The following is a 25,226-nucleotide window of genomic DNA, read 5'->3' on the forward strand; positions in this document are numbered from 1 at the left end:
TTTATGAGTGGCACAAATGAGATATTTGAAAACCACTCTCAATTACTCCCTGATTTTGATTAGTTAGATTTTAGCATCAAAATGGTATGGGACCATGTTTAGTTCTACAAGACTGGGCGAAACGAAATGTATAGTCAGGCTAGTCAATTTATTCACGCACTTCTTTTGCTTAATGCTAAAATTCACAAATGTTAAAGAGATAAGAACAGCGAGATCAAATCATTTTTTGGCTCCTGCACCCATCTTAAGTCAATTCATACCCCAAAGCCATAATTTTATAAGATTTGGCTATTTCAAAGTTAGTAAATTTTTAGGGCAGTAATGGTTTCGTCGGTGCTGCCATGTCGAATCGTAAAAATTAAGCAAAATGAACTAGTTGAATTCGGCCATTCTTTTCGTCCGTAAAAATTCAAACATCAACAATCATTTGATTCCCGAAAACACCAACATCCTTAAATGAAAGTAACAGGTTCTTAAGCTGTTTCTCAAAAACACCAACATCCTTAAATGGAACTAACAGGTTCTTAAGCTGTTTCGCTTCGTATGTTTTAAGCTATTTTGTTGATTGGTCGCCCACGTTGCTTTTTTTAATTTTGCACCTGCTACTTCTAGAATTTACATAGCTGCGTGAAGAGCTATTTCTTATTAAAAATTGAATTTCTGAATTTTCTAATTTATTAACATACACATTTGTGTAAATTTTCACTTTTAAGAATTCAAACGAAGGTTTCGTTTCACCATCATGGATACTTTAAAGAAAGGCTGCACGGTGTCAGATTGTTCATTTATTTCTTTTCAACGTTTAATTCGTTACCCTAATTAACGATGGAATTATGGTTACTATTTTCATTGGGTAGCAGTATACATTTATTTTTCTGGAAGGATGGTACAAAAAATACAGTCCAGTTACAGCATTGCCAATTCAATTCTCCTCGGCCAAACATGTTCCCCTAATTCAGCTGTTACTTGAACAAATACAAGATCAGTCAAGACTGTCTACCATTCCATATCACATCCCATGGAATCTTTTACTTGTGTTTCCTTTTGTAAAGTATCAAGTCTGAAATAATTGAAATAAACAAAATTATTGCTTCGAAGTTTATGTAACAAATATGTGCAAAACTTGTTCTTCTAAACAAACTTGCGATATTTCCCTGTATCTGTGGAATTGTGTAAAAACTAGCGCTTTACTGAAAAGACAAATCCGACGCAACAAAACAGGATTAGGAGCAGAAGTCCTTAAGTAGCCTGCAGTAAAAACACAAAACAAGCTAAGTTTTCATTAAAGCGCTATTTTTACAGAATTTTACAAATATTGGGAAATATCGCAAGTCAGTTTATTGTAATTAGTTTTGGATATATATGTTGCTTAAGCTGCTAAGCAGTTATTTTTGTTCGTTTTGAATTTCAATTGCAGTCTTTACTTCCATCAAGTAAATTGTGTTTCAGAATTAATTCTAATTCTTTTTAAGATTTTAAATATATATATAGATATAAAAATAAGTTGTTTGTGTGTCGACTGACGTCATGTTTGTCCACTGACGTCGTTATAAGGATTGAGCATTATGCCGTCATGTATGCATTTTGTATGTTTGTATATGACGTCAAAGGCTTTGTATATGACGTCAAAGGCTTTGTATATGGCGTCATTATAAGTATATAAGAAGGCGTTTCAAAGAGAAATTTTTAGTATAGATCTTAAAATGACAGAAGAAACAGCCGAGGAAGCTGCTCAAATAGTTAATTCAAACAGAAATTTTAGTATAAATCCCACAATGGCAGAAGAAACAGCCGAGGAAGCTGCTCAAAGAGTTAATGCCTAAAGGCTTACGGCTAAAGAATGCAAAACCGCGCAGTTAGATGAAAATTAACCTGGACAGCGAGAGTCAAAACGTATCAAAACTGAAAATGATAGCGATGATGATTGGGTTTGGGATTTTGACTTGGAGAAGGTCATCAATGCCTACCAGATTTTAGTTAAAAAAACAAAGGTTCGGCGATATGTATTTCATAGTGACGAAGACAAACCAAGGTAAAACAAACCAAACAACTTGAAAGTGATACTGATGATAAAAAAAAAACGACGTTGAAAGGACTATCGTTTCCCAGTTGCAACATCTTTTCCACAAAAATAATAATTTAGTGCTTCTGTTCAAAACAGAAATCGAATTGATGCCTACTGATACGCAACTATCAACGAAGTGGCAATCGTTATGGTCGGTGATCAGTTCTTACCTCGAGATAATATTCTTTATAGGCGAAACAATCAGTTGACAAGAATTGCTTAAACTCATCGATGCTACGATGCCCTACAATATCCTATCATTTTTTAGGATGGAGCCGACGGCTATCACTTTAATATTAAATTGATAAATCCAGCCACTAACAAAGAAATGGATAAGAAATGCAGCGCAACAAAATATTGTGCCTATAGATTAATGATTCGTCATTTATTACATTACATATAATCCATCTTGGGATTAGATACAACAGCTTTTACATCCTGGACAATCGCCCCACCAAATCTATCTATATAAAAATAAGTTGTTTGTTTGTGTGTCTGTCTGTCTGTCCGCATAAGACGTCTGAATTATTTCATCATATACCAATTCAAAAACGAATGTATTCAAGCCGAAGTAGCTGAGTTGGTAAAGCGTTATGTTCCAGGTTCTAGGTCCGAGAGGTTCCAGGTCCGAACCTTGGCTTTAGCATTAATACAAAAAAAGAAAAAAACTAAAAAAGGTAAAAACTAAAAAGAAAATACTAAAAAAAAACTAAAAAAAACTAAAGAAACCAACTAAAAAAAGGTAATAAACTAAAATCTAAAAAAGAAAAAAAACTAAAAAAAATTTAAAAAAAGGTAAAAACTACAAAAAAAATAAAAAGAAAAAAAAAATAAAAAACTAAGAAAACTAAAAAAAGGAAAAAAACTGAAAAATAAAGGAGAAAAAGAAAACTAAAAACCGGGACACAGGGAATATAAATGACGACCGGGACACTCAAAGAGAAATTACAGACTGGGACACTGGGACACAAATAACGATCGGGAGATATAAATGACGACTGGAACACTCAAAGATAAATTACAGACCGGGACACAAATGACGACCGGGACACAGGGAATACACAAATGACGACCGGGATACTGGGAATATAAATGACGACCGGGACACAACTACAACGGGGATGCCGGGGGCGCAGGGGGATATATAAATGACGACGGGGACACAGGGAATGTTCGATTAGCAATCACCATCAACAAAGCTCAAGAGCAATCATTAGAATAATGAGGTATAGATCTGAATACGGATTGTTTTTCCCATGGACAATTTTATGTTGCATGTTCAAGAGTCGGTAAACCTGACAATCTATTTATATGCACAGACAATGGGACATCGAAGAATGTTGTATTTCCGCAAGTTTTACGTAGTTAAAAACATATATATATATCTATCTATATTCACAGGTGGGACACAGGGACACAACTACAATGGCGCGTAACTAATATGGCGCGTGACGACTTACGCGCGGGGGAGGGGCTTGGGGGGGGGGTGTTGCGAAGCGCCCCCACCAACTAGGTGTTGGGGTGGCTCAAAGCGCCACCCCAACAGCTAGTACTGCTATAAAGGTCAGATATGACCTTGGACTTTACAACAGAAATTTATAACTGCACTTTAGTTATGATTGAAGATTTGTGCTTATCTATTGCAAACAAACTTCTCAAGCATTTGGGAATGCCTTCACCTAATCGTACTGCTTCTGTTTCTACATGTGTAGAATGGGATCGTGAACAAAGTTACAACACAATTGATCTATTGTCGTATGTTACAGACCGGGACACAACGAATTTAAATGACGACCGGGACACTCAAAGAGAAATTACAGACCGGGACACCGAGACAAAAATGACAAGCGGGACACAGGGAATATAAATGACGACCTGGTACACTCAAAGAGAAATTACAGACCGGGACACAGGGAATACAAATGACGACCGGGACACAACTACAACGGGGACGCCGGAAGGGCACATGGGGGATATATAAATGACGACGGGGGCACAGGGAATATTCGATTAGCAATTACCATCAACAAAGCCCAAGGGCAATCATTAGAAAAATGCGGTATAGATCTGAATACGGATTGTTTTCCCATAGACAATTATATGTTGTATGTTCAGGAGTCGGTAAACCTGACAGTCTATCTATATGCACAGACAATGGGACAGCGAAGAATATTGTATATTCGCAAGTTTTACGTAGTTAAAAACATATATATATATATATATATATATATATATATATATATATATATATATATATATATATGCAACTACAATGGCGCGTAACTAATATGGCACGTAACGACTTGCGCGCGCGGGGGGGGGGGCGAAGCGCCCCCACTAACTAGGTGTACAGGGAATATTCGATTAGCAATTACCATCAACAAAGCCCAAGGGCAATCATTAGAAAAATGCGGTATAGATCTGAATACGGATTGTTTTCCCATAGACAATTATATGTTGTATGTTCAAGAGTCGGTAAACCTGACAGTCTGTCTATATGCACAGACAATGGGACAGCGAAGAATATTGTATATTCGCAAGTTTTACGTAGTTAAAAACATATATATATATATATATATATATATATATATATATATATATATATATATATATATATATATATATATATATATGCAACTACAATTGCGCGTAACTAATATGGCACGTAACGACTTACGCGCGCGGGGGGGGGCGCCCCCACTAACTAGGTGTTGGTGTGGCGCGAAGCGCCACACCAACAGCTTGTACTCAATAAAGCTTACAAAAAGTCCTTACGGCAAGAGTTGTTGATGAAAATTTAATCACTTGTGAAATATTACCCTGTATAAGATATTCAAAGTGAAAGCATTATTTCGTGCCTATCAAATCATGATAAGGGTCCATTTTTTCTTCCTTGAACAAAGTATACTCAGAAAATCAATTTACAATGACAGTTCAAGGAATATGACATCTCTGGATATGAGATAACGCAGTCACTCAACTATGACATCACACCCAAGAGAAGTAACTGTTCAAAAGGTATTATATTATTTTCTTCTAATTATATTGTTTATATACATTATTTGCATTACATTATTTATGTATTACCTTATTACAGTAATGTATTATACTATTTCCATATAAAGATCCTGTTTTTGTCAAAATCAAATAAAAAAACAGGTTTTTTAACTGAAAGTAAGGAGTGACATTAAAACTTAAAACGAAGAGAACTCTCAGCTGCCTTTCCTCCAACTTTCCGACCTGATAGGCAGTAGCAAATTAACTAGGTGATAATAAGTTATCTTCTTATTCAAACCAGGAGCATTATCGTCAATCACTATTCCAGTCCCCAAATTATGGGCTCGAGAAAGGTCATGAAAATTTGACCATCGCTTTTTTTCTTATCAAACAGTTCGTGGTAACGAACTGTAATTAAGGAGCGACCCGGCTCAATAGTAACCGAAACTCTAAAAAACAGAATTGTGATACCAATAATTAATCTAAAGAATCCCATTTTATGCTGATTTTAAATATTTAAGTCTCATCAAGTTTAGTTCTACCCATCAAAAGTTACGAGTCTGAGAAAATTTGTATTATTTTGGAAAGTAGGGGGAAACGCCCTCTAAAAGTCATAGAATCTTAACGAATATCACACCATCAGATTCAGCGAACCCTACTGTTAAATTTTCAAACTCTTATCTCCAAAAATGTGGAATTTTGTATTTTTTGCCAGAAGCCAGATCACGGATGCGTGTTTATTTTTTTTTATTTTCCCAGGGGTGATCGTATCGATCCAGTAGTCCTAGAATATATTAAGAGGGCTCATTCTAACGGAAATTAAAAGTTCTAGTGTCCTTTTTCAGTGACCAAAAAAATTGGAGGGCACATAGGCCCCCTCCCACGCACATCTTTCAAAGTCATGGGATCAAAATTTTGAGATAGCCATTCTGTTCAGCTCAGTCGAAAACCTAATAACTATGTCTTTGAAGACGACTTAATCCCCTACAGTCCCCGGGGGAGGGGCTGCAAGTTACAAACTTCGACCATTATTTACACATAGTAACGGTAATTATGAAGTGTACAGACGTTTTCAGGGGGCTTTTTCGTGTTGTTGTGGGAAGGGGTCACGTGGGAGGATTTTCCAGGAGGAATTAATCATGAGGGAAGAGAATATCCATGAAGGGGGCGCAGGATTTTCTAGCATTATTTAAAAAAAAATGAGAAACCAAATAATTTTTTTTCTCCTGGAAGTAATGAGTAGCATTAATTCTTAAGACGAACTAGTGGAGGAAAAATACGGTTTGACCCCGGGGAAATTGCAAAAGAATTTTTTTTACAACAAAATGTTCAGAAAAATCAGCTTAATAACACAAAAAAAATCCCCCCGAATCCCCCTTGCACAACTACCCAAAACCCCCCTTGAAGGCGGGGGGGAATCGAAATTTCTAATTGGACGTATTTTTGGGTTTAAGTGGTCGTTTTCTATTAAATCGAGCATGACGAATCCGAATCCGACGTCAGAAATAAATTTTTTCGTACCCCAGTGTCAATATTCACAGAACAGGGGGGGGGGGGGGTAAAGTACGCAGGTCATTATTTGCCGGATTCCTGCGGCTAAAGGATCATTTTATACCAAATAAAATACCGTATTGCCAGATATGAGGTCAAAAAGCAGGTTTTTTTTTTAACTATTTACCTCATTTTCACCTCTAAGGGGCCTGTAATATGAGGGGTTGCTAAGTATAACGTCTTGAAAAACCCACTTCTTTAATCGAGATCAAAACTTTAGATCAATCAATTACAAAAAGGAACGTTTAGGACTCGGGTAAATTAATCACAAGAATATTTTGATTTTAAAGCACAATCTAAAGCTAATTCTTCTTCCTGCTCGTCTTCGTTATCATCCTTATCCTGTTCAAGGAGTGACTCATACGACTGTTTTGCCTTTTCAAGGGGTTCTGGTAGCATGTCATTGCCATCAAATGCTCTGCTATCCAGTTCTGATGATAAAACGTTCGCATAAAGGGCTAACTCCAACATACCATGGCCTCGCACAGCACGAGAGACAGCTTTGCTTTGTAACATACTACGCACAGTGTTAGGCGCGTATACTTGACTTAGGATTTTCAAAATTCCCGAGTCAGCCATAAGGAAGCCAATAGCTCCTAGAAAACTCATGCGTGTATGAAATCCACCTAGGACAACAATATTATTTCTTAAAGCACTTGTGGCAAGCTCTGCATCGACGATACACTTCGCCTTCCAGTAAAGGGGCTGTTCAAAGGTAATGATTAGAGTTTTTCCAACTCGACTAGTGCGCTCGTTAGCATGCATAGGTGTAGAATAAACACAGGAGATATTGCTTGGGTTGTGGTTAATCATAGGCAAAAAACGAATAAACGACTTTCCCGGATGAGGTAGCTTTTGGTGTATTGACCACATAAAGGCCGACCAGCTCATGTATGAGCTTTTGAAAAAGCCAGAGATGCGCCAGAGCGTCTCACCTTTCCATTCATTGTCATGAGTGTCACCACTGTTTGTTAAGCAAACAAAAGTCCTTGGTTGCGACTTGGCGGGTTTTTGGTAGGTGTAGAACGGCACGGTGCCGATTGACTTAATCTCATCTCCACTTACTTCTTTTCTTGGCACTGAAAGCTCCGTTGCCGGCAACTCAGGTGTAGGACACTTCAATAAGTCCCATTCCATGAAAGGTATTCAGGCCGTCGATAGTAGCAATATCATGATCGACGTTGTCTCCTACATACTCAAAAAAATGTTGCTTTCTCTTCGGACTCTTCCAACAACGCTTGATTTACTGCTGCACATCTCTCAATTTTTTTTTACCTCTGAGTACGAAGAGCAGAAGCCAAGATTGTGCAGTGTGTCAACTAAAAATCGGTATGAGAAATGGTGATGCAGCTGTGAAGCCAGTCCTATTTGTACAGGAGACATTAAACCACGTGGTCTGCATGCCTGCATTATAACTTGTCCGATAGAAGATATTAGACGAGGCGTGTCGACCCCTATCGATGAAAGCAGTAGACAAAGAAATGGGCACACGAAGTTCAAACACTTCTCTACTGACGATATCTCGTTAAGAAATTCGTAGAAATCCTTCCTTGTCGTAATGGATTTGATTTCACATCTTTCCAACGACTTTGATGAGCTGATCCCTTTCTCCGTCTTCACTATCTGCTTTTTCTTCTTGGTGAAATTCTCGTAATATCCTGTCAACCGTATCTCTAAATGCTACGAGCGTCTCTTTCCCATTTGAATCGGACACAACCACTTGTTCGCCATGCTCACTGACTAGGAAATCCTTGGCTTGACGAAAGCTGTAGGCCAAACTATCACAGTCAGTTTCAGAGTGAATATTAGCCATTTTTCTTAAAATGATCGTCAGAGGTATAGGTTCTTCACTGTTGGCATAGCACCGAAGTGTTTCTTCGAGAGCGGCTTTCCTTGTACTATCGCAAGGTCTTCCCTTCTGTTTCTTTGGTGGAGGCACGTCACTCACTTCTTCTTGATAACATAATTTCTGTCGAATCTCTTTTCTTGTCCTGAAGTTCACTGAGCATATTTGATGATAAATGGCATCCTCTGCATGAAGGTCAGAAGTCTTTGAATTTATCCGACCAAGCACTGTCATGGCTCACTGATCGTTCCTGCTTTTACACATTTTACTAATCGACTAGTCGAGCATTGAGTTCGTACTGCATAAGCTTCGGTGAATTCACGACTTGTGATCTTGCATAATTTCAGTTCTTGACCACAGAATAGGCAGTTCTTCGAAAAATCAAAGCGTGGAGCTGAAGATCTGTTCGGGGGGGGGGGCTGCAACCGGTTTTTTCTGCTCAAGTTTCCTTTGAACGTTCTTTTCTCTGTCGATCCGACGTCTGTCACAGAAGTTACGACGACACGCGGTGTGGACTTCATTTCCAGTCGTCACAACTATGCTACTACCTCTTTCTTTGCCTTCGTTATTCACGGCATCGGCTCCTTTTTCGGATAATATGGCAGTGTTTTCACCGGGTTTGATGCTGCTTTGGCATATCGGACAGACCATATTCTCTTCATTGACGGTTCTAGAAGAAAAAGAGACTGATTATTTCATATTATTTCAAAAGAGACTGATTGGGGACATTTCATCCCCCAACTTGTTTGTTCAGTAAATCCAGGCACAATCCAATCGGAATTCAACCCATCGCCACCTAGCAGAATGATACACAGTAGATGCTCAAATGAAGTTGAAAAGCAGAAATGAATATCCGCTCTTTTCCAAAATCAGAAGCATAATCTTAAGCACTATCTCACTAAATACTTCTAATCAACGCTCGTGGATCCCAGCTTATTATTTTGTCTTTTCTTTGCGGAAGTAAATAAAACGGCACAAACCTTGTATATAGCCTTGAACACTCCAATCATCTAGCAAGTACTATGGTAGATGGCTCTACAAATTAGTTCACCTAAAGAATGACACTAAGGAATGGAAACTGCAAACTGGAGGGGGAGTCTGGAATGCTGGTTTGAAATTAGACTGTTCGAGACTCATATTCTAAGGCGCCATTCCTAGCTTGAAAGGAAATGGTGAATCAACCGACAAATGATTAAAATAACTAGTTCACGTAGGTCAACTTTCACAGCCGAATTAGGTAAGATGAGGTACTTGACCATGTAAAATCAAGTTTTTAACTTCATTTTCGAATTCACCGCCATTGATTCCAAAGGAAACAGCCAATTAATGCAACCACCTCTTAATTTCGAGTTTTGCCCCCCCACCCTTTAAGGGTAGAAATGGTCATTAGGGCACGGAAAAAAGGAAAATCTGAATTCAGATTTGGAGTCAGCATACTTGATTTGATAGGAAACGACTATTTAAAGTCAAAAATATTTATAAACACAAAAATCAGATTTCCCCTTCAAGGGTAAATTTGGGATACTTACACAAGGGGTATTCGGGGGGAATTTTTTGTGTGTGATTAAACTGATTTTTCTGAACACTTTGGTGTAAAAAAAAATTCTGTTGCAATTTCCCCGAGGTTTGACTATTTTTATCCGTATCTTTCCTCCACTAAACATAAAATATTACGTTTATAAGGGGGTTCGTCTACTCCACAATACCTTGCTCTTTACGCTTAAGTATTTTTAGTAATTTCAACTATTTATTCTACGGCCTTTGTGATTCAAGGGTCATTCTTAAAGATTTGGGATAAAATTCAAGCTTTAGTGTAAAGAGCGAAGTATTGACAAGGGAAAAAAAACCCTCATATTACGTAATAAAAATACGCAAATATAGAAGTTTGTTACGTAACTTATTTCGCAAGGTACGCATGTTTATTGCTGACAAAAAAGTTCGTAAAAAGAAATCTAGTTGCACTTTTAAGTAACTAAAAATTGGAAGGCAACTAGGCCTCCTCCCCCACTCCATTTTTTTTTATTAAAATCATCCGATCAAAACTGTGAGAAAGCCATTTAGCAAAAAAAAAATTAATATGCAAATTTCGTTTTAATTATTCATGTGCGGTGAGCCAAAATCAAAACATGTAATAATTCAAAAACGTTCAGGAATTAAATAATTTTTTTTTAACTGCAAGTAAGGAGCGACATTTAAACTTAAAACGAACATGAATTACTCCGCATACGAAAGGGGTTGTCCCTCCGCAACGCCTCGGTCCATACGCTTAAGTTTTTTATTGTTTTAAAAAGTGCAGTTGTGACAGAGTCAAACTTTAGCGTAAAGAGCGAGGCGTTGCGGAGGCACAACCATTTTCGTATATGGACTATACGAAACTTGCTTGCAGTTTTAACTGCAAGTAAGGAGCGACATTTAAACTTAAAACGAACATAAATTACTCCGCATACGAAAAAGGTTGTCCCTCCACAACGCCGCGCTCTATACGCTTAAGTTTTTTACTGTTTTAAAAAGTGCAGTTGTGACAGAGTCAAACTTTAGCGTAAAGAACGAGGCGTTGCGGAGGCACAACCCCTTTCGTATACGGAGTAATTTCTGTTCGTTTTAAGTTTTAATGTCGCTCCTTACTCACAGTATATTCTCTGAGGCCAACCTGACTTTTATACATAATAATGATAGATGGTAATAAGCTTACCTAAGCTATGGATGTCAGGCGATTGATTTTTCTAACGACAATTTCGACAGGACCTGTGCCTGTCATCATCAGGTTAAATTCAAATTTTGAGTTTTCTACTTTGGTGAAGTGTCCGTCATGGCATATTATGCCTATTGCAAACCCTACAAGTCAAACAATTTTCTTTTTACACAAACGGAGAAGTGTTAAACTGAAACAACATGAAACAAAAGAAGTGAAAAGAATACGCTTTTAAACACCTAAGTGCATGGTAGTAATGGTAAAGTAAAGAATTACTTTGTCCCCAAAGATACCACTGTCGTCACACTAAATCTGCAGTTTAGTCCAACCAAATAACTCCAAATAACAAAAACAAGAATGATTTGACTCCTGAATGGCTCATAGAAAAGCAATCAAGACAAACGCACACATTTTTATTCAAGACGTCAATCAAAACTAATTTAGTACACTAAACATCACAGTGGATACCGCAGCAACTGCCATTACCATCACAGTCTTTATTCCGAGTAATAGGACACCAGACACACCAAAAAAGCGTGTCAGCATGTCTAAGAATGTTGGTATATAGTTAGCACCAACTAAGAAAATACAGACTAGAGGAAGGAGATTGCTGGGAAAATCGTTCCGTGAATAGAGCCATACCAAGGCGGCAATGGACAAGAAGTAAACCTGAAATTAAAATGTGGTAAGCAGAAAACAAAAAAAGACTACTTTATAATAAACAGGTTAGGTGCATGATTAGCATAGGGTAATTAGTTTTATTTAGTTAAAAATGAAATAGCTATGGTAAACAGAAATTAAATGGCTGTGGCAAGGAAATGGCATAGGGGATTATTCCGGGAATAGCCATACAAAAGCATATGCTGACAGGAACTACACATGAAAATCTAACTTTTTTTTTATTAAAATAAAACTGCAATAAGCCAAAGGCTTGCAGCAAAAAAAAAAAAAAAAAACAACCAAAAAAACCCAACTAACCGACGAATAGAATATAGCAGACACATTAACATAGTTATTTTAGTAAATGAAACTTTTTGGCATACAATAACTATCGTACACGAACTATCGTACACGAGGGCCAAAACCAAGGCAGGATAAGTTAGTTCTGGAGTTATTTGGCTGTTTTACATTTGTTTTCTTAATAGGCACATATTTCGAGGGCGATATCTGGCACGGGGATACCATATGGAATTTATTGTAGGCACGCCACTTGCCTGGGTAGGGAATTTAAAGTGCCGACACCCTATAGGCAAGTGCATATCCTCCTGATTTGCCCTTGTGTTGGGTGGTCACCTTTGAATTATTTGTCTTATTTCTTGTTTTTAATATTCGGTATATAACGACTTGTACTTACTTACGACACGACTGCCTGTCCATGGATTATTCTTTGCGGTTGATTGTGCATGGCTATGCTGTTTGACCTATGTAAATGGATGGATGAGTAGGGTTAAAACCTCATTCAAGTACTGATCTATATTAATTACTAAAGTAGGAAAAGTCTTCCTTTCTCCTTCTGTCTTTTTCTGTTTTTTTTTAATTAATAATTATTTTTTATAGTTTTAATTTCTTATATTTGGTTTTATGGTGTTGCTTTGTTTCTGTGTTTGTGTTGTTGCACTGGTGATTTCTTTTTTTCACTACGAATAGAAAATATCAGACAGATTAACATAGTTGTTTTACTGAATGAAACCTTTTGGCATACAATAACTATCGTACTATCGTACTCTTAAACGATAATTATTACTAAATATTACTCTTAAATTTGAACTATTATTAGATAAAAATAATAATGAAAATAAAAATAACTTTATGATGGGAGATTTTAATACAAAGTTACTAAAATGAGCAAATAGCTCAGATTTTGTTAATATGATGGTGTCACACGATAGTTTTCCTCTTGTAACTACTCCAAATCTGATTTTGCATCTTTTGGCGTCTTTAATTGATAATTTTTTCGTTAATGAAAAGATTGTGCTCGACGGGTCGGATAATCTTCTTTTAATAAGTAAAATATAGCTGAATCAGTCGCAAGAAAAAATAAACAAAATGAAAGGGCTTCGTTTAACCGTAAAATGAAAAATAAAAACCTACAGAGTTTTGCAAATACGATGTTTTGCAAATATGAGTTTTTGTAAATACGATGTATACAAGTTTCTTGCGTGTAATGGAGGAAAAGTGTCCAAACACACAGCATATGACCTCTTCGGTGAGAGAGTGACGAATGCAATGAATGAAACATGTCCCTTGCGAAGAATAAACCCTAATAGAAATTCGCTAAGACACTGTTGATAACAAAAGCTATTCTAGTTTCAATAAAGCAGAAAAACTAACTACGTGAGCTATTTAAAGGATCATTCAGATGATAATTTTATAAAATTCAAAAAAATTTCAGAATATTATAAACTCAGTAAAACAAAAAGCTCAGAAACTTTATTTCCGAAATGAAATTTACGAAAATCAAAGGAATATGAGAAATACATGGAAAAACAATAAATAAACTTTTGGGTAAATTTCATAGTAAGGAGGAGGTGAGAGCCATGGAGACGACAGGAGGTCGTCTTACTGATTCTCAACACAGCTGAATTTCTGTGTGATCATTTTGAAAACGAAGGAAAAAAAACTTTGCGACCAAGCGCGGGCTAACCTACGCACATCTACGATTTTTGGATCTGTTTCTGAAAGGCAGCCTTTAAGTGAGAATTCTTTTGAGTTTGAAGTTATATTCGGAACGGGAAATGGCACAATTCCTAGCTACGATGAAGTCAAGCTCTAGCGGGATGGACGAGTTTTCACTGTAACTCATAAAAGCGACAAAAAGGAGTGTCTTTCTGTCTTGACACAACTCATCAAAGTTTCTCTGGATCTTGGATCTCCCCGGAAGCACTAAAGATTGCAAGAGTGGTTCCTTTTCATAATGCAAGGGAAAATGATGACCCATTGAATCGAAGACCTATCTCTATTCTCCCATTTTTCGCTAAGTTATATGAGAAAGTGGCACACGCCCAGTTAAGCCACTAAGGGAAAAATTCAAATGGAAACCCAATTTGGTTTCAGAAAAGGGCCATCTACGGGTATGGAAGTTCTGAAATTGGTTGATTGGATTAGTGATGCATTTGAAGCTGATCTCATACCTGCAGCTGTGTTTTTGGTGAAGGTTTCAAGCTTGGAGTGGTTTTCATTGTATCTACACAAGCGGTATCAGGTAGTTCAGAACGGATCATTTTCATCTTCAAAAAAGAAAATAGAGTAAGGGGTCCCACAAGGGTCAATCCTGGGACCCTTCCTTTTCATCATTTTCATTGATCGAGTGAAGCATTACCTGTCAGAGGCTGGTGTCATCCAGTTTGATTATACAATTTGCTCTTTTTAGCAGCACCTTCACTTGATGTTTTATATAATAAAATTCGTCATGCTTTTCTAAAACTTTACTCATGATATTTTCTAGACTTTTGTCAAGTGCTGGAAGTAATCAAATCACGGTTCGAGGTAATGTGTTAAAAAGAATAGCAACAACGAAATATTTAGGCTTTTTAATTGATAAAAACCTTTCGTGGAAAAACCATTCAAGTGCGCTAGCTGAAAGATTAAGCAGAGGTCTTAGGGTGATGCGAAGAATTAAACTTTTAGTCCCAAAAGATTCTGAAAATGATTTATTTTCCCATTTTTTGTCCATACATTAGCTATCGATGCTCTATATGGGCAACTAATTTTGTATAATGTTCCAAAAGAGTACAAAAACCAGAACAGAGCTGTAAAATTATTATCAAAATTTTATGATTCTGATAAGGTTCCTGCTCATGAGCATTTTAAAAAGAATAAGTTAATGGATATATCCCAAATTCGAGATTACCAAGTTGCGATTTTCTCGTACAAATATTTGAATCACCTGCTCACCCCTGCATTTAAAATCTTCTTATTTTTAACAGAGTAATTCTTGCTTTTCTTACTTTTATTTTTAATCTTCTTACTTTTAATAGGTTGTCATTCTATTTAAGGTATTTCACCGATTTTCTTTGCTGTTAATTTTTTGTTTTCTATCTTCTTTTTTTCCTCTTTCTCTTTTTTCATTTCTTTCTTCACCAGTTAAGTTTCTTGTGTGTTGAGTAGCTCGGTATGAATGTGGATTTAATTAGCTGAGAGTGATAACCTTGCTTGCGCTTCCAAACTTATTGCCTTTTCTGGCAGGCCAATGGCGAATAGCGTTTCTTATCTTTTTTAATAAATGTATATCTTATATCTTATTGTTATAATTTTGACTAAATCAAATTTAAGTCAAAATTTTAAGCAGTTTTAAAATTTATAGGGCCATTCATCGAGGCCCAAACCACCTGCAGATTCCTTCTCCACCCCGCTATTCAGAGTTTAACTCTACTCTCTCCCCTGAAGTTCCTATCTAATTTAATACCGTTCTTACGAAATATCACCGCCCTGTTTCAGGCGCAAAAAAAAAAATTGATTGTAACACCAAAAATCGTTGCATAGCACCCAAATTTGGGCGATTGTGGGACTTTAAGAACCGACCATGGTGGCAATCCGTTTGTGAGTCCAACAGATACGACTCCTGTCTTTTCTTTGGTCCCATCTGAATTGCACAGAAGTACATTACTTGACAGCCTATCCTGATTTTTTTTTCATAACATGCCCTAAGCCCTAACTATCTGAACCTTCTTTTCTTTACAGCCTTAGAAAATGGAATCGAATCATATTTTTGTGTGCGGCTTGTATAATAAACAATAATCTGTGCGAAAAATGTAGTTTAATTCAACTTGCTAGAGCTATAGTGAAAGAAAGGTGAAGATGACTAGGCCAGGTTTAATGGATAAAAGAAGACAGATTGCCGAAAAATGCTTGTGTAAGCCATACATCTGAGGTCAAACGAAAGCAGGTCGTCATAGAAGGGGCTGGAAGAAGTGATAATGAAGGATTCAATAAGCATTTAAAGTTTTTAAGTACTAGAGAATATTTGTAAAGCCATTATAAGGAGCATTTTCAAATATCTATCGTAAACAAGGTTACTTTCTATTATGTATTTCAGGAACGAAAAATCCTAAAGTCATTTTTTTTACAATAGTGAAAATACCGAAACTGTCAATGATGAGTCAATCAAAGTAAACTTTTCAACCAAAACTGGGTCAAACTGATGTATCTACACATGCACAAACATATACACTTATTTAGGTGGGACCCAACATTCAGCATTAAAAAAATATACGTAAAAATAGAATAACCAAATGGAAGACATGATAATTTGTTGTAAAAAGTGTGAAAACTCATGAAGCAGATAAAGATTCCTAGCATAAATAGGTATACGTGACTACACTACTGTTTTAGTAAGATTCCATTACTCGTCACTCACTCAAAAAAGGGGGTAGGCAGGGATAGAAAAAAAAATCGAGGAAATACATAAATTTTTATTCAAAAAGCGAGTAAAGTAGAGGAAGAGAGAGAGAGAGAGAGAGAGAGAGAGAGAGAGAGAGAGAGAGAGAGAGAGAGAGAGAGAGAGAGAGAGAGAGAGAGAGAGAGAGAGAGAGAGAGAGAGAGAGAGAGATTAAAAGGTTTATGAAGGCAAGGCAAGATGTGCGGGAAAATATATATATATATATATATATATATATATATATATATATATATATATATATATATATATATATATATATATATATATATATATATATATAAAACAAAGAATTTTAGGCAACAGAATTTACACAGCAGGCGTAAAACGAGTAAAAAGTCATATCGAATTTAATTTTCGCGAGTTAACCCCAGCAATATGCTGAAAAATCAACGCCAAGTACGAAATTCGTGCTGGGACTTATTAGCACAATCCCAATGTATTGCAGCCTTGTCAGTGAGAACAGGCTCGTGTACAAAATCAGATCTTCTGGATCAGATTCCCCAACCCCAAAAGCAAATTGAAAAGAAGTAGTAGATGTTTTGTTTTAAAATTCTATGTATGACTTTTTGACGGATCTTATTTATGGAAAGGTTGTTTGAAGTCCTTTAATTCTGCCCTTCGTTCTGCATTTGCTTTCTTCAGGCGTTCACTTTCCGTTATAACAGAGAAGCATCAATGAACAGCCTTATCGCTAAGAGCACGCTCACACACAGGGCAATGCCTTCTGGCCCGAAGACCCCCCATAACTTGAGGATTTGTCTTTTCATTCCCAATATATTCTACTTGTTTTTTTAAAACATTACATACCTTCCCACACCCCTCCTTTCTAAAACAAAATTACACTTAACAGACTTTATTAAGGGATTGGTAAAGAACAACTGAAAAGGATGAGAAACAAAAATATTTACCAATGATAAGTTCGCATCAAAACTGAGCTGTAGATACTTCCAATCAAACTCCATTCCTCTGGCCCCTACCCAGAGCAGAACAAATCGATTCAAAAATAGTTCAGCGGCCCCCCAACCAACACCAGTGACGAGAACTTTACCCGGTCCTTTCCCAGGTATTCTATTCAAAACATAATATACCCCACCGAAGTCTATTAAATCCAAGGTATTCCTCAACACTGCCTGAAAAAAAAAAAACCATAAATGAATAAGTAGAGGTTCAAAGTCTTTATATAGTCTTATGCCGCGTTTTATTTGGTCTTGCTTCAGTCCTTTTTCCTTATGCATTAATTCAAAAAATTTCAGAAATTAAATTAAAAAAAAACAGTTTTTTGAAATGGAAGTAAGGAGCGACATTAAAACTTAAAACGAACAGAAATTACTACGTATATGAAAGGGGCTTTTCCTCTTCGACACCCCGCTCCTTACGCTGAAGTTTTTTATTGTTTTAAAAAGTAGAGTTGCAAGAAAGAATCAAACTTTAGCGCAATTTTTCTATAGGGTTCTCTATTTTTTCTATAGGGTTCTCTGGTACGTTGAACGTGATGGTGCAATTTTCGTTAAGATCCTATGACTTTTAGGGGGTGTTAACCCCTATTTTCCAAAATAAGGCAAATTTTCTCAGGCTCGTAACTTTTGATGACAAAGACTAAATTTGATGAAACTTATATATTTAAAATCAGCATAAAAATCCAATTCTTTTTATATATCTTTTAGCATCAAAATTCTGTTTTTTAGAGTTTCGTTTACTATTGAGCCGGGTCGCTCCTTACCACAGTTCGTTACCACGAACTGTTTGAATAGCGTTTTTTTTTACGTATTTAGTAGGCTCAAAGCCGTTTTATTTGCGATATACCATAAGAGACCGTACCGTTTTCCGAAACTAGATCCCAAAAATTGAAACTTGTTCGTCCAGGTAGTTTCACCCCTTGTTTCATAAAAATGGCGGCAGAAAATATTTACCTGGTGGATGTATTTTTCCAGATATGCGTAAGGCACTGTTTTTCTGTGCCTACTGTAAGGTATGCCCTTAGCTATAGCAAATTACAGTACTTGTGTCTTCTTGAATCCTAAACAAGAGCTAAGAGCTCATATGGCAGTTGTGACGAGGCAAGAAGAGCTAAGAGCCAAGAGCTCATATGGTATGAGCTCCAACAAAATTCTAAAAATCAATAGATTGATTTAAAATGAAAATAAGAGGCTTAATGCCGGTCAGGATTTAAAATAAGAGCTCTGAGTCACGATGTCCTTCTAAATATCAAAATTCATTAAGATCCGATCACCCACTCGTAAGTTATAAATACCTCATTTTTCCTCTCTCTTTAGCCCCGAAGATGGTAGAATTTGGGAAAACGACTTTATCAAGTCGATTTGTGCAGCTCCCTGACACGCCTACCAATTTTCATCGTCCTAGCACGTCCAGAAGCACCAAACTCCCCAAATCACTGAACATCACTGAATTTTTCAGAATTACCCCCACCCCCCATTAGAGCGGATCCGTTCCAATTTTGCAAATCAGTATCTAAGACTTCCACCAAGTTTCATCTCGATCCCTCCAATCTAAGGGTTTTAGGTTCCCCCGCCCCAAACTTCCCCCATTGTCACCAGATCCGGTCGGGATTTAAAATAAGAGCTTTGAGACACGATATCCTTCTAAATGTCAAACTTCATTGAGATCCGATCACCCGTTCGTAAGTTAAAAATACCTCATTTTTCAAATTTTTCAGAATTACCCCCCCCCCCCCAACTACCCCAAAGAGGGCGGATTCGTTTGATTTTGGCTCTCCACACATAAATTATTAAAATGAAATTTGCATATTAATTCCTTTTTTGGCTAAATGGCTTTCTCTTAGTTTTGATCAGACGATTTTGAGAAATAAGGGATGGGAAAGGAGGCCTAGTTGCCATGCAATTTTTCGGTTACATAAAAAGGCAACTATAAATTTTTATTTTTAACGAATTTGTCTATTAGTAAAAAATATACGTAACTTAAGAATTTTCTTACGTAACAAACTTTTATATTCTTTAATTTTTATTATGTATATGAGAGGATTTGTACCCTTGTTCATACCTCGTTCTTTACACTAAATCTTAAGTTTTGTCCCAATTCTTTAAAAATGACCCCTGAATCAGGAAGGCCGTAGAATAAATGGTAGAAATTACTAAAAAATACTATAGCATAAGGGGCGAGGTATTTATCTCCTCCTAAATACCTCGCTCTTTATGGTAAAGTATTTTTAGAACCCCTCATATGCGTAATAATCTCTGTTCGTTTTAAGTTTCAATGCTACTCTTTACTTTCAATTGAAAAAAAACTTTTCCATGTTTATTTTTTCATTGTTTTTTATAGTAATTTTAGAAAATCCTGCGCCCTTTTCATTGAATTTCTGTTCCCCCATGACATATTTCTCCATGGAAAGATCCTCCCACATAGCCCCCTCCCCTCAACCCCACCCCCAAAACCAAAAAAAAATCCCTTGAAACCAACTGTACACTTCCCAATAACCATTATTATATGTAAACACTGGTCGAAGTTTGTAACTTGCAGCCCCTCCCCCAGGGACTTTGGGGGAGTAAGTCATTCCCAAAGACATAGTTATTATGGTTTTTGACTATGCGGAACAAAATGGCTATCTCAAAATTTTGAGATTATATTTTTTCTCTGGGCCCCTTCCACCTCTTAGTTCGTTTATTTTCCCGTTAGTTTTCACTTGTTTTCGCTTTATAGTTGTGTTATCTCTTAGCAGTTCTTTCGTTAGTTGAGTTATGGTTGTGGTATAAATGTTTTATCGCTCGTATAGTTGTGTTATTTTCAAATTATACTCCATAATAGAGAGGCTCCGAACACCCAGCATTGTATATTAAGCTCTGAATTTGACGTTTTTTTCTAACGTGACCAGATTCGTCCTGCGCCCTTTTCATTGAATTTTTCTTCCCCCATGGCATATTTCTCCAAGGAAAGATCCTCCCACATAGTCCCCTCCCCTCAACCCTACCCCCAAAACCAAAAAAATCCCCCTGAAAACGTCTATACACTTCCCAATAACCATTATTATATGTAAACACTGGTCGAAGTTTGTAACTTGCAGCCCCTCCCCCAGGGACTGTGGGGGGAGTAAGTCATCCCCAAAGACATAGTTTTTATGGTTTTCGACTATGCTGAACAAAATGGCTATCTCAAAATTTTGATCTGTTGACTTCGGGAAAAAATGAGCGTGGGAGGGGGCCTAGATGCCCTCCAATTTTTTTGGTCACTTAAAAAGGGCACGAGAACTTTTCATTTCCGTTAGAATGATCCCTCTTGCGACATTGTAGGACCACTTGGTCGATACGATGACCCCTGGAAAAAAACAAATAAACACGCACCCGTGATTTGTCTTCTGGCAAAAAATACAAAATTCCACATTCCTTCGTTCCAGTTATGTTAATCATGTATCTAGGACTTGTGCTTATTTTTCCCACAAGTTTCATCCCGAACCCTCGACTCTAAGTGTTTTCCAAGATTGTTGGTTTCCCCCTCCCAACTCCCCTCCCCAATGTCACCAGATCCGGTCAGGATTTCAAATAACAGCTCTGAGACACAATATCCTTTCAAACATCAAATTTCATTAAGATCTGATCAACCTTTCGTAAGTAAAAATACTTCAATATTTCTATTTTTTCCGAATTAAAGGGCCCCCCACTCCCCCCAGATGGTCAAATCGGGAAAACAACTATTTCTAATTTAATCTGGTCCGGTCCCTGATACGCCTGCTAAATTTGTTCGTCCTAGCGTACCTGGAAGTGCCTAAAGTAGCAAAACCGGGACCGACAGAATTTGCAATTGCTATATGTCACTAAGTTAATACTAATTTAATACTAATTAAGGTTAATACTAAGGGCCATAAAAAAGCCAGACTTCACTTTCGACATTCCCAGATGGGTAAATGTATGACAGTTCGTATTATTGACTTACCAATAAAGTGAATATACCACTCGATGCCTTTTTTTATGCTCTTTACGAATATAATAATCGCTTCTATTGCAAATTTTAAGCACTTTTTGACCTAAGCTAACCTAAAAAAGCTAGTAACAGTTGAGAACCATTCGCGGACTTCGAAGACTTTTGCCAATAAGCTGCCTAATTCTTTTCCTGCGTTTTATTTGTCAAAGGCAGTAGCAAAACGAAGGCTCAAATAAAACGGAACTAGGAAAAACAAGACTGGAAGCGGTAGCCCAAACTGAAACTATCTTGTCAAACAGTTCGTGGTAACGAACTGTAGTAAGGAGCGACCCGGCTCAATAGTAAACCAAACTCTAAAAAACGGAATTTTGATGCTAAAATATACATCAAAAGAATCAGATTTTCATGCTGATTTTAAACATATAGTTTGACTCATATTAAATTTAAGTTTGAATCTTTGCCACAATTCTGCTTTTTAAAACAATTAAAAGCTTTAGCGTAAAGAGCGAGGGATTGCGGAGGGGACAACCCATTTCATATACGGAGTAATTTCTGTTCGTTTTAAGTTGTAATGTCGCTCCTTACTTTCAGTTTAAAAAAAACTAGTTTTTTTATGTAATCAAACAGTTCGTGGTAAGAACTGTAGTAAGGAGCGACCCGGCTCAATAGTAACCAACAATCTAAAAAATAGAATTTTGGTACCAATAGCTAAATCAAAAGAATCGCATTTTAATGCTGATTTTAAATATACAAGTTTCATCAAGTTTAGTCTTACCTATCGAAAGTTACGAGCCTGAGAAAAGTTGCGTTATTTTAGAAAATAGGGGGAAACACCCCCTGAAAGTCATACCCCATGAAACCACCCCATGAAAATCACACCATCAAATCAGAGAACCCTACTGTAGAAGTTTCAAGCTCCTATCTACAAAAACGTGGAATCTTATATTTTTGCCAGAAGGCAGATCACGGATGCGTGTTCGTTTTTTTTTTCTTTTCCCCAGGGGTCATCGTATCGACCCAGTTGTCCTATAATGTTGCAAGAGGGCTCATTCTAACGGAAATGAAAAGTTCTAGTGCCCTTTTTAAGTGACCAAAAAAATTGGAGGGCACCTAGGCCCCCTCCCACGCTAATTATTTTCCCAAAGGCAACTGATCAAAATTCTGAGATAGCCATTTTACTCAGCATAGTCGAAAAATCATATAACTATATCTTTGGGGACGACTTACTCCCCCACAGTCCCCATGGGAGGGGTTACAAGTTCAAAACTTTGACCAGTGCTTACATACAGTAATGGTTATTGGGAAGTGTACAGGCGTTTTCAGGAGGATTTTTTGGTTGGAGGCAGGGGTTGAGAAGATGGGGATATGCTGGGGGAACTTTCCCTTAATATTCCATAAAGGGAGCGCAGGATTTACTAGCATTACTTAAAAAAACAATGAAAAAGTTTTTTTTCAGCTGGAAGTAAGCAACAGCATTAAAACTTAAAAAGAACAGAAATTATTACCCATATGAGGGGCTCACCTCTCCTGATACCTCGCTCTTTACGCTAAAGTATTTCTGGTAATTTCAACTATTTATTCTGCGGCTTTTGTGATTCAGGGGTCATTCTTAATGAATTGGGACAAAATTTAAGCTTTAGTGTAAAGAGCGAGGTACTGACGAGGGGGCAAACCCCCTCATATATGCAATAAAAACATAAGAATACAAAAGTTCTTTACGTAAGCAAATTTATAAGTTACGTATATCTTTTACTTATAAAAAGATTCGTAAAAAATTAAAAGTTCTAGTTGCCCTTTTAATTAACCGAAAATCGGAGGGCAACTAGGCTTCCTCCCCCGCTCTTTTTTTCTCAAAATCATTCGATCAAAATTATGAGAAAGCCATTTAGCCAAAAAAAAAAATAAATATACAAATTTCGTTTTAATTATTCCTCTGCGGAGAGCCAAAATCAAACATGCATTGATTAAAAAACATTCAGAAATTAGATAAAAAACAAGTTTTTTAAATGAAAGTAAGGAGCGACATTAAAACTTAAAACGAACAGAAATTACTCCGTATATGAAAGGGGCCTTTCCTTCTCAACGCCCTGCTCTTTACGCTAAAGTTTTTTTACTGTTTTAAAATGTAGAGTTAAGAGAAAGAGTCAAACTTTAGCGTAAAGAGCGGGGCGTTGAGAAGGAAAAGCCCCTTTCATATACGGAGTAATTTCTGTTCGTTTTAAGTTTTAATGTCGCTCCTTACTTTCATTTAAAAAACTTGTTTTTTATCTCAAATAAAACGCGGCTTTAGTCTTTGTCATTGAGCTTACGAGCACCCTTCTAAACTTCACGCCAAAAAGCCCAAAAAAAACCCTACGAAACATTCAGTTACTTATAAGATAACTAAACCGTGGAGCAGCCTGTCCTCTTTGGTTGTTAAAGCAATTAGTGTTAAATTACCAAGGACAGTGAATATCAAATATAATTGTTTTGATTAATTAAGTGGAAATACACAAAGCCAAATACAAAACCAAAAACAAATCGGCAAAGTAGAAATTTACAAAACCAAATGCATATCAAAAGATTAATAAGAGCTAAAAATTCAATTTTTTAATGATAAGACCTTCATTCGTGGTTATGCAGTTTTTGGCAGTCGCGGGCGTCTAATTTAAAAAAAATGAAACATGGGAAAAAATCAGCAGGAAACAAACTTGACACCAAACATCTTAAAAAGCTGTAGCTTTCCTTTGAAGGTGTAGTTGTCTTTGGGGATCAACAGAGTATCTATAACTTACTAAAAATATCGTGTTGTCAATATTATGTTTTTTCTCATCATCATCATCATCATTTTATTTATAATCCATCACAAAAAAACTGCACAGAAAGCCCAGAAAAAGACAAAGCTTTGAATAGATTAAGATGGAGGAGGAGGGTGCGTAGCTGTGTTGGCCTCAGGCGGCTTGGTGCTGCGGTGAGTTGTTAGTAGTAGTAGTTGTTATTTTAACTATTTGCTAAACTTTAAAAGAGGCGCGAATTGAATCCATTTTAAGATCATTGGTGTCACCAAATAAAATCCAGAATTAGGATGCTTAGATATAACACAATCATCACTGTTATGCATGTACTGGATAAATTTACGTTTTGCATTAATATTTTGGTTTGGTGAGTAATAGAAGACTGCAACTGTAATAACATTATAGAAACCTGGGAGTAAGAAAAAACAATTCAATAAGACCTTCTTTCGCGGTTATGCAGTTTTTGGCAGTCGCGGGCGCCTAATTTAAAAAAAAAAGAAACGTGGGGAAAAATCAGCAGGAAATAAACTTTGGACCAAGCATCTTACGAAGCTGTAGTTTCCCTTTGAAGGTGTAGTTGTCTTTGGGAGACAATGGATCACTAATATTTAGAATTTTGCATACGAACAGGGTTATTGATTTCAATAAATTAGATCTGCTTATTTAAGTTCACGGCTCTACATGGCAACTCTGACAAGAATATGGTGCTGCCCTAAGATTTCAGAACTTTGAAACGACTAAAAAAGAAAATTTAGAAAATTGCAGTTTCCAGGTATGAATAGACCTAAGATCGATCCAGGGGGCATATTTTTATTTGATGTTCTTGACACTTTAAGTCATTTAAGCACTGGCTAGTGGATACTCACTGTAATTTAAACCAATTCAGTGTTCTATAATACTTTGTTAGCTTAATTGTTACTAAAGTGTGGAACTGTCTTGTATTATTTTTACAAGCCGCCTCATTAACGAGTTTTTCTTTTGTTGCTATTATTGTTTTTGACTTAGGTGTGTTA

The 25,226-nt window shown here is 36.7% G+C and overlaps 1 protein-coding gene across 2 annotated transcripts in view; it reads right to left on the reverse strand.

Annotated features, from left to right (window-relative positions):
- Window positions 1-11,548: 11,548 nt before the first annotated feature.
- Window positions 11,549-25,226, reverse strand: part of LOC136026884 (BOS complex subunit TMEM147-like) — a 344,819-nt gene continuing 331,141 nt past the window's right edge. For both annotated transcript variants that reach the window (XM_065703690.1, XM_065703689.1), the window contains exons 3-4: window positions 17,458-17,679; window positions 11,549-11,820 (exon numbers count right to left, since the gene is read on the reverse strand). In XM_065703690.1, coding sequence (XP_065559762.1) covers window positions 11,587-11,820; window positions 17,458-17,679 — 456 coding nt within the window. In that variant the 3' untranslated portion in view covers window positions 11,549-11,586. The remainder of the gene's footprint in view (window positions 11,821-17,457; window positions 17,680-25,226) is intronic.

Source organism: Artemia franciscana, chromosome 5 (genome assembly GCF_032884065.1).
Source record: "Artemia franciscana chromosome 5, ASM3288406v1, whole genome shotgun sequence".
Taxonomy (NCBI): domain Eukaryota; kingdom Metazoa; phylum Arthropoda; class Branchiopoda; order Anostraca; family Artemiidae; genus Artemia; species Artemia franciscana.